The 9,356-nt window shown below is 44.3% G+C and overlaps 3 protein-coding genes across 5 annotated transcripts in view; 2 read left to right on the forward strand and 1 right to left on the reverse strand.

Moving 5' to 3' along the window:
* The window catches only part of LOC105560563 (sphingomyelin phosphodiesterase-like), a 7,170-nt gene extending 4,636 nt beyond the window's left edge, over positions 1-2,534 (forward strand). The window contains exons 4-8 of the mRNA XM_012009774.1: positions 4-223; positions 314-514; positions 1,137-1,485; positions 1,553-1,743; positions 1,808-2,534. Coding sequence (XP_011865164.1) covers positions 4-223; positions 314-514; positions 1,137-1,485; positions 1,553-1,743; positions 1,808-1,961 — 1,115 coding nt within the window. The 3' untranslated portion in view covers positions 1,962-2,534. The remainder of the gene's footprint in view (positions 1-3; positions 224-313; positions 515-1,136; positions 1,486-1,552; positions 1,744-1,807) is intronic.
* On the reverse strand, positions 2,236-4,515 carry LOC105560548 (ubiquinol-cytochrome-c reductase complex assembly factor 1). 3 transcript variants are annotated; one of them, XM_012009747.1, is made up of 6 exons: positions 4,327-4,515; positions 3,869-4,084; positions 3,663-3,735; positions 3,409-3,575; positions 2,563-2,757; positions 2,236-2,427 (listed from the first exon to the last, which is right to left on the reverse strand). In XM_012009747.1, exons 1-6 carry the CDS (start codon positions 4,405-4,407, stop codon positions 2,332-2,334), a joined length of 828 nt encoding a protein of 275 aa, XP_011865137.1. In that variant the 5' UTR covers positions 4,408-4,515; the 3' UTR covers positions 2,236-2,331. The 3 variants fall into 3 exon arrangements, with proteins under 3 accessions (XP_011865137.1, XP_011865138.1, XP_011865139.1); XM_012009748.1 differs by having other exon boundaries at positions 4,322-4,515; XM_012009749.1 differs by lacking the exon at positions 4,327-4,515 and adding an exon at positions 4,170-4,277.
* A 53-nt stretch (positions 4,516-4,568) lies between these two features.
* LOC105560551 lies at positions 4,569-8,523 on the forward strand. Its single transcript, XM_012009755.1, has 8 exons — positions 4,569-4,720; positions 4,974-5,427; positions 5,505-5,822; positions 5,967-6,141; positions 6,220-6,360; positions 6,492-6,640; positions 6,800-7,355; positions 7,459-8,523. Exons 2-8 carry the CDS (start codon positions 5,107-5,109, stop codon positions 8,397-8,399), a joined length of 2,601 nt encoding a protein of 866 aa, XP_011865145.1. The 5' UTR covers positions 4,569-4,720; positions 4,974-5,106; the 3' UTR covers positions 8,400-8,523.
* The last annotated feature ends 833 nt before the right edge of the window (positions 8,524-9,356 follow it).

Here is a 9,356-nt window from a genome sequence, read left to right on the forward strand (position 1 = left end):
ATGATTCCTCGAAACTGTACATTACTTTATGTAATATTAATTTGCAGAATATTTCCTACGTGTATTTCACTGGCGACATAGTGGACCACGGCGTTTGGGAAACTACTGTTGAGGGAAATGCCAAAAGCTTGTACAAGAGCTATCTCCAAATTCACGAAACATTCAAAAATTATGTTCCTGTGTATCCACTTCTGGGTAATCACGAGCCGCACCCCTTAAATCAGTGAGCTATCCAATTTTCATATATACACTTCGTTCAACTAGTATCTACTTGCTCCCGCATTTTGGGATTAATACAGCGTACTTGTTCTAGATTTGCACCCACAAGTATTACCAACAGTGAGTTGAGCACGGCATGGCTGTTTAAAATGATGGCTGATTTATGGATCCATTTAGGATGGTTGCCTGAGTCAACACGTTCTACCATTCTACAGGGCGGATATTACACGGTTACGCCTAGCAAAGGATTTAGAATTATTGCCCTGAACAGTAACGTATGCTACTGTTTCAACTGGTAAGTACAGCTTATCAGTTGTTGATTGTGCGAGATGCCGGACAATTAATTTTATTTAGATTGCGATATCGTAACTTAGCGATTGATCTGCAATGTATTTGATCTTAATGATATCTGCTTAATGTTATCAATCTGTGATGTTGAGTAAATATTACGAATTATCTTTTCTGCCATCACACATTGCGATTTGTACACATTTGGTATCTCGCTGTTTTTAGATTATCGTATATTTCTTTTGAATGCGAAAGACTGGTTTTTAGAGTTTAGGTAATAGTATGGAAAAGAAGTTGGAAAGATTATATAACGATGTAATAGATGAAGATAAAGGAAAGATATTATGTAAATTATGGAAGGAAAAAGAAAGGCAAAAAAGATGAGCTAGTCATTGTAGAAATAAGAAATTAGAAGTAAGAAATAAGAAGGGAAAGAGATTAGGGGTAGAGATTAGAGAGAGTATGAATGAGAGTATGGATGAATGAGTGGTTAAGGAACTTTTGTAAACCAAGTCCCACTTTCTGGCTGTATGCTAAAGGTAATAAAGCATATATTTCTTTTGAATGCAGGAAGTATATAAATTGGAAATTTGATTTTACATGATTCTGCATTAAATTAATTTCTACAGGTGGCTATGGTATGAACCGAAAGACCCTTACGGCCAGTTGCAATGGATGGCGGACACGCTTTTGCAAGCTGAAAAGGATGGAGAATTCGTGCACATATTAGCGCACATTCCACCCGGTGATAAAGAGTGTCTGAGCACGTGGAGAAGAGAATATATCAAAGTTGTCAAACGATTCAGCCACATTATCAGAGCGCAATTCAACGGCCATTCGCACAACGATGAAGTGCATTTGTATTACGGCGTCGATGATAATAATACGATTAACGTCGGTTGGAACGGTGGTAGCGCAACTACCTACCAGAATTTGAATAATAACTACAAGCTGTACATTGTCGACAGCAAAAATTACGTGAGTATCACACCATTCCGGTGAAGTACACGCAACGTACGTTTATACGAGCAAACTCTATTTACAGGGAGTAAAAGATTTCGAGAATTGGATGTATAATTTAACTTTAGCGAATGCTAACCCTGACAAACTGCCACCGTGGTACAAGTCGTACTCGTTTAAAGAGGAATACGGTCTTTCTGACTTATCATACGACTCGTTACAAGTCTGGTTGTCTAAACTAGCGACCGATATCAACATGCTAAGTCGCTATTATAGGTAATGTATAGATATTTGCGAATTATCATCCGTCAAGTATTTTATTTCAACAATTGTGATTCAGGAACTTCTTCAAACACGCCGAACCATCACTGAGCAAAGAGTGCGATGCAAAGTGCATGAGACCTTACATGTGCCGTATAATTGCCAGCCTGGGAGACCACAGAACGAAATGCGAGAACAATGAGTATCTCAAATTCACGCCTAGTCAGCTATAGATTTAATGCGTTGTTAGTCCAATGTAAAAAAAGCGTCTTACTTTAGAGATCTTTTAAACTCGCTGACCCGCCGTTGAGAAACAAGTGCGATACAATGTGCACGAGACCCTATATGTGTCGTATAATTGCAAGCCTGGGATATCACAAAACCAAATGCGAGAAGAATCAATACCTTGAACCTTCTAGCCAGCTGTAGTTTTAACTAATTATTAATGCGTTATTAGTTCAATGTGAAAAGCGCCTCTCTTACTTTAGATAGAAAATTCTTTACAAGTAACATTCAAAATTTATTACTACATTCTTTACAATCGCTTTTCATCATGTATTTACAAGAACATAATCATCGTCTGTTACTTGTACCCGCTAATTATTATTCTTGTTGCTTACATAAAGTTTTTATGTCTATTAATTTTAACACGGGTCTTCTTATAATTTCATGATCTGGTAAATTGTCAAACAAGCAAATCTGGAAAGTGAATAAAACATGGAAATGGTTTGCGGAAGTACTGCTGTACGAATTGCAGCGAGTTATCTTACGTCAATAAGATATACGCGAATAAAATATAGAATATAGTTTGTGCACTTTTCTCGAAAGCCTCACCTGTTTCCTAACGTAAACGACGAGAGTTTCAAGGTGTTCCGGATTGTTACCTTCCAGCTGAAAGAATCGTCTCCACAATGCTGCTGCTAACGTTTTATCATCAGAACTTATGCCTTCGTCGTAACCTATCATAGCAGCGTTGAATTGATACGATATTTCCTGTATCTGTTCGTTCTTAAGTTTCGCTTTGATTTTCTGTAATAATGATGCAATAATTGCATTTAATAAGCGATAAAATCGATACAAAATTATGATAGCGCGTACATATACAGTACCGGCCAAAATTACATCATCTTTAGGTCTTCCGAGCATAACTTTCGTCAAAGTGCATCGAGTGCGCTTTAAGTTTTACGGTAGACACAGGAATACAGGTGCATCTTGTGCACGATTGGTAATAAAATTTGACAAAATACACCACGATTTTCGAATTTTTCATTCGTGCGCTTTCAAAGTTATGCTAAAAAAAAATCAAAGGGTGATATGAATTTTGGCCAGCGCTGTATACACCCAGATGGCCAAATCTGCCACGACAGATTTCATCGAATGCCCACTAGAAATTTTCAAGGCAGAAAGACTGCAGACTGCATATAGGAACTGATATATTCGACACGTTGCCCGCGCGTCAGCAGAAATGCAACAAAATCTGCTCATATAACTTGACCTGTTCGGCTTAATCTGCCGGACAATCTGTTGACAGTGCACATTTTACAGACCGTTGCCGAAACAAAAGCCAAATGCGGGCGCAGATGGCTACGATTTTGGCGCGGGTTTCCAACGAATTTGCTGCCAATCTGCCAACATTTTGCCGACGGGGGCTTCATGTTTGAAAGATGTGCGGCCACTTACACCAAGCTGCTCCACCCTAGCCTTCGTGTCATCCCACATCGCCGCTACGGCGTTATTTCTGATAATTTTCCCCTCATTCTCGTTTGCCATGTAGCGCACCATTATCATCCACACGTGAAGCTCCGTCACCAGAAACCAGGAGAAAAATGTGTCCGGCATGTTAAAATCTACGAAGAACATACTTAACGTGTGCGCAAGGCGTCAGGATCGCGGCTGCCGCGGTACATAGAGAATTTACCGTGGGGCAAACTTACGTTTGAAGAAAAATTGATAGTCCACCTGACCCATCACATGTTCGTACACCCTGTAACCCAGTACCATTGTTCTCTGCAATTAATGAATCGGCTGTTACCCTAGGCGAGTCTCGAGTGCAGAAGCGCGGGGGTACTTTTACGGAAGAGCGAAGGCAGCAAGCCTTGACGCTCTGTCGCTCAGGTCCAAAGGAAAAAAAGTCAATTACATATTTCTGAACGTCGAGAATACCGGCTTTTCTCAGCATCCTCTCCACGAAGCTCCTCTTCGGCTCCAAATTCTCCGCCGCGGACGTGCGGCTCTCCGACACCGTGTGGATGTTCCTGGGCACCGGTGGGCGCATCGCGGCGACCGCTGGCGACAGTCCGCCGCCGAGATCCCCATGCGTCCGCGTTATTCCTCGGCTCGGTAACAACGTCGCGCTCTGAAACAGAAAACACGTGCGCCCGTTAGAAGAATCGCGCGCGGCTCGCGTTGGTGGTCTCGTGAGCTGGTGGTCAATTCTGTACCTCGCGCCACAGCGAACGCGCTAAAAGTAGCCCCCGGCCTCTTTCTGACTGTCCCCTTCAACGGATACAAAGACGCTCGCCGCTGGCGTATTTTCACCGCGCTGCGAGATACAGAATCGAGCCCCGGGCGAGCGTAGGCGGAGGAAGGATACTTTACGACGGGCGGCGAAAGGTTATACCGGCCGGGCGCGAGCATCCTCGGCGCGGGGAGGAACCGGGCGCACCGCGCGACCGACATCTCGCCCGCGAGCGTGCTGTCCCGCGACGTACGTACGGTTCGCTGGCGCGAGGAAGCGAGGAGCGACCGAGACGCGGAGCCGAGAGCACGTTCACACGGTGCTGCCCGCGCGCGCCGAGCTTCGCCGAACGGTTAACGGGGGAAGCTTCGGCGCACGCTCCGGCATGTGGACAATGGAGATCGTACGCTGATCGGGCCTGTGTCTCGCGCGTTTCATCGGGATATTTCGCTCGTCGGCGTCTAGAGTCACGCGCGGGTACGCGGAACCGGTAGATCGGCTCACGCGCTCGCGAGATCGCCCGGCGGTCGTGAGGTAAGCGTCGATCGCGCCGAGCAAAACGAAGGAGAGACCGGCACCACCGGCTCACTCCACCGCGAGCCTGGTATCGCTCGTGCGGGGCTTTCCGATCGGACCCCCGTCCGGTTTCCCCGTTGATAACCGCGCGCGTCCCCCGCGACTGGTCCGGCAAGGGCCCCGCCGTTCTCGCGATCCGCGGATTCGCCACCAGGCCTCTCGGGCAATAATGTTACGACGTACACTCATGTTTACATTCATTATTTTGTAGGACTGCACCGAGTCGGCTCACGTGGCGTCTCTCGATGAGTCCCGCGTTCGCATTGCGAGTCTTCCCGCGTTCCTCCGAGAGCCCGTCGCGAGTCCTCGCGCCCCGCGGGTCTCCCAGGTCGTAGCGCGGCGGGATGTATCATAAAAAGATGAAGCTCAATTTGCCGGGCAAGGGTAGGAGCAAGAGGAAGTTCCTCAACGGCGCGAGCCGCCCGGACCTGTCCAGTCTGCGCAAGCCGGTCGACGCGAGCGTGTCCGACCTGGGCCAGGTCTGCGACCTACTCGAGGACGGCACCGACGAGGTTAAATCCTTGCTGTCGCACGAATGCAACGTTATATACGAATGCCGCGTCTGCCTCAGCTTGTTCAGGAGCATCGTCAACCTGGTGTCCCACAAGAGGGAGTATTGCAGGGAGAAGTGCGACGTCACGCTCCACAAGCGCGTCAACAACGCGGTAAGTGCAGTAGAGTCCGCTGTGCCCAGCATTCTGGCTACTTGTTGCTACTCGCGACGATGCCTTCCTTCTTCCAGCCGTTCGCCAGGGAGTCGATAATACACATGTACAAGACGGACGAGCAGCCGTGCGACGAAGGCGTTAAGAACGATAGAATACTCAGGAGCCAAGTGCCCAAGGAGTCCAACAGAAAGGATCTCACTGCGGTGATAGATATGCTGAAGAGGCGGGATGTACACGCGGAAGGGCAACAGGAGAGCGAAAACGCGACCCCTAACGTTCTGGCTGATCGACGCGTCTATCTGGAGGCCATAGATACAAATTGTTCCGCGGTGTATCAAACTGTTGACTCGTCGGACGCGGCGGTCGAGGCTATAGATTTAATGAAGGAACAAGTAGGCATTATAAGTTTGTTCTCCATTAGTTGTCGCTACAAATGTATATTTAACGTTACTTCCACAATTATTGCACACATTTAGTTCTCCTTGAGATGTTCCTAACGAATGACGTGCTATGCCGTAAATTCGTTCTATTCGTAGATAACAGAGTTGCAAGTTATCGAGGATCAGAAAGCCATCGCTGTAGAGGGACAAGTGCCTGAACATCAGTCGGAGAAAAGCGACAGTCCCATTCAAGGGAATATGAGCGATGAGGAGAACGAATTGTTGATATACAGATTGCCGATGAATAATAACGAATTGTCTTGCTCTATATGTAAATATGAATAGCCCTTACTCTTCAGTAGCGAGATATTCAGACGGATACGATATAAATTCTCCTTTTGACACGCAGGTAAATTGGGGTTCGCGACGAGGAAGACGTTGACCTTCCACATGAAAACGATGCACTCGTCCAAACGTCTGTGCTACCCCTGTCCATGCTGCTCAAGTGCATTTGCAAATACGTGGAGCGTCTACCGGCACTTGTGTAAAGGTATTGTTGTACGAGGGAGATGTACTATGTCCGGCGTAATTCGTTGTCGCGAAATTTTCTTTCAAGCAGCATAGCGTTTCCGAAATCAGTTCTTCGAATAATCTACAATATCTTTACAATTTTCCGAACAGTTCACAAAAAGACCAATGACCAGGTACGTAAGTTAAGATGGCAGATTCAAGAGAAAGCATTTCACCGGAAGACAACGAGCGGTACGAGAAGTGCTCGTGCAGCTAAAGAGTCTACCGTGAAAAATGTGGATAATAGCGACGCAACTCAGGTGAATTGGGATATTATCGAAATCCTGAATTTTAATAATGCAATAGAATATTTCGTTGACAAAATGTCACACAGTAATTTTCTTTAGAGAATATCTACCTTTTAATCAGAGACTCGTAATGGATTAAACTGATGGTTATATATGTTAAATTTTTTGTAGGAACCAATAAGCCATGTGGAACCTGATGCGAAGCCTTGCGGTAGAAAACGCGGAAGAAAATCAAAAAGGAAGGCTTCGCCTACTCGTTTGCCGTGTTGCCAAGTGCCAGTCGCCGAGTGCGACGAGACAGCAACTGTCGAACAATGTAATATAACCGATGATACACCGTGTAAAACAGAAGATATCAAAGTAGCCGATATAGTTGTAAATTCCGACGAAGAAACATCGAGCAAAAATTCTGAGTATAGATCATCTCCCGAAAGTTATCACGAAACGTCTATCCTCGTGCAAGACATCTCTAGTCTTGGTGAAGAACAGTGGAATATACTAGGAACATCGTGTAAAAAACCTGATATTACGCCACCAGATGTTGACGACAGCTTATTCCGACCTCTCGCTGAGAATCAAGATAACTTCAAGTCTGACGAAAATTCCAAATCATCCGACGTCGTGTGCATGGATACGAGCGAAGTTAGTTCTGCCGCTTCGAAGATGAGAAATAAAAGAGAGCAAGCGTCGAATTGTCACAACGGAAAGCGATCGACCGATTCGAAAGGTGAGTCGTTTAATTAGAATAAATTTAATTCGTTGCACACGCAATCAGACATGCGGATCTAAATAAATGGAATGTTGCAATAAAGTGTAATAAAAAATTTCAGAGGGAGTTCAGACCGAAGTAGAGGAGGATGATTCCAAGTCGCAGTCTTCTTGTTCAACATCGCCGAACAATGGGAATCAGACTATGGAGAGTAAAATAGCTGCCATCGCCAACTTTCGGAAGCAACGGTGCCTTCAGTGCAAACGAAAATTCACGTCCATACCGAATCTTCGGCGGCATGTGGCAGTGCACGTTGATTGGAACCGTTATCGCTGCAAGTTGTGTGATTTCAAGTGCTTCGCAAAATGCGATTGCGTTACGCATTGCAATAAAGTGCACAATATGCAAGTTCGCACGGCTATAGCGGAAATGGTACTCGAGATTCCGCAGGACGAAGGTAATGAGGACGTAACAAGTCCAAAGGTTAATTCGGATGACCCCGCTGCTGCGATCGTCACGGAAGTAACAGCAGCGTCGTGTCAGCAGCAGACGCGTGTAGATTGCAACGGCTTGGATACACACGCTGTTTCGCAGAGCGAGGAGAACGAGCGAGATGCGGAATGTTGTGATACCAATGCGGGCGATAGTGATAAAACGGCGAGAGAACCAGATCTGTTAGATTGTATAGCAAACTGTAGAAAATTAGACGATTGTCCTAAGCTTAAAGAGATGGTCATGAAGGTGATATTTGGCCCGAGCATGGGCGCGATCAAGGCTTCGAAGACGGATTCCGATAAGACTGTAGTAGAAACTAGCGATGATGCAGGTGGTCGTGTAGACGCGAACGATAACGTAAAGAATGCCGCAACCGTCGACGAAGCCAAAGAAGCGTGTTGTTCGGCATTGAGCAAGGTGAAGCATCAACGTCCCATTCGCAACCGAATAAAGCCTTTAAGCAACGATTTTATATATGACCTGAAAGAAGTGACGCATCGGAAGGAAAGTGCCCTTATCAACGATTCTGAGACCGTACATGTACGGAAGAAGGCGAAACTGTATTAACTGATAAAACTTGATCCATGATATAATCGGTGATGATGTAACAACTGTGATTATCATTCAATAATACATTTTTATAATTTTCTATTACACTATACATATGTATATAAATATATCTAATATATTATTACATATGTCAGTATGTAATATATAATTATATATATTCATATATGTACAATATTACTACATGTACAATATACATTATTATTATTAAGATGTATACAGAAAATCACTGTCCCGAAATATCGTACGTTACGTAACTGAGATCGTAGGTTTATATTTCAAATTAATTGTCAATTCACGTTTTTTGGAAATACGAATTAGGCGGTACGTGCGATGAGTGTTTGTTACATTAAAACTTGATTCCTATATAGAGAGATAAGCTATTGACGCGACTTTAAGATATTGAATAAATATGAAATAAGGTTCCTTTACATATCACTGCTATTATTTCTTTATTCGATTTATATTCCGTTAGGAGTAGAAAGTTTCCCGAATTGATTGATGAATTGTTACGTTTGCAGTTATTATTGGTTTTCCATAATATTTTAAGAGCGCCGACTTTGATTTGATGGAGGTTTAAAGATAGAATTGCGTAAAGTGTGAATTATATACTTAAAGTAAAATATGTCACGAACAATTTTCGCCTCGGTCGACGAATTTTATGTATACGTATCGATTAAAACCGGTTGTTTTCACGTTACTATTCAATGAGCGCTTGCCACTGTTACTAAAATTTGTAATAAAGAATTCAGATACATGTATATCAGTGTCTCAGGAGCAAATAAGAGCCTGAGCAGAATGGCCATCTTGTATTTTTAAGACAACTTTAAGACAATGTTTTATGTTTTAAGCCTTTTGTCTTGAGGTAACGCACAATAGCTGTCTTACGTCTTGAGAGTACAAGACAGCCATTTTGCTCAGGCCCTTATTGTGCGTTAGGGCCTGAGCAAAATGGCT

This window comes from Vollenhovia emeryi, unplaced genomic scaffold (assembly GCF_000949405.1).
Source record: "Vollenhovia emeryi isolate VEMERY1.0 unplaced genomic scaffold, V.emery_V1.0 DF939228.1, whole genome shotgun sequence".
Taxonomy (NCBI): Eukaryota; Metazoa; Arthropoda; class Insecta; order Hymenoptera; family Formicidae; genus Vollenhovia; species Vollenhovia emeryi.

What these genes read in the sequence shown, in the direction of transcription:
- LOC105560548 (XM_012009747.1), bottom strand. Translation starts at nt 4,407, where the DNA reads ATGTCGGTCGCGCGGTGCGCCCGGTTCCTCCCCGCGCCGAGGATGCTC. An exon ending in ATAACCTTTCGCCGCCCGTC is followed by an intron (nt 4,085 to 4,326) that starts GTAAAGTATCCT and finishes TTTCTGTTTCAG; the next exon opens with AGCGCGACGTTGTTACCGAG. An exon ending in TCGTTTACGTTAGGAAACAG is followed by an intron (nt 2,428 to 2,562) that starts GTGAGGCTTTCG and finishes TTCACTTTCCAG; the next exon opens with ATTTGCTTGTTTGACAATTT.
- LOC105560551 (XM_012009755.1), top strand. Translation starts at nt 5,107, where the DNA reads ATGTATCATAAAAAGATGAAGCTCAATTTGCCGGGCAAGGGTAGGAGC. An exon ending in ACAAGCGCGTCAACAACGCG is followed by an intron (nt 5,428 to 5,504) that starts GTAAGTGCAGTA and finishes TCCTTCTTCCAG; the next exon opens with CCGTTCGCCAGGGAGTCGAT. An exon ending in CTACCGGCACTTGTGTAAAG is followed by an intron (nt 6,361 to 6,491) that starts GTATTGTTGTAC and finishes TTTTCCGAACAG; the next exon opens with TTCACAAAAAGACCAATGAC.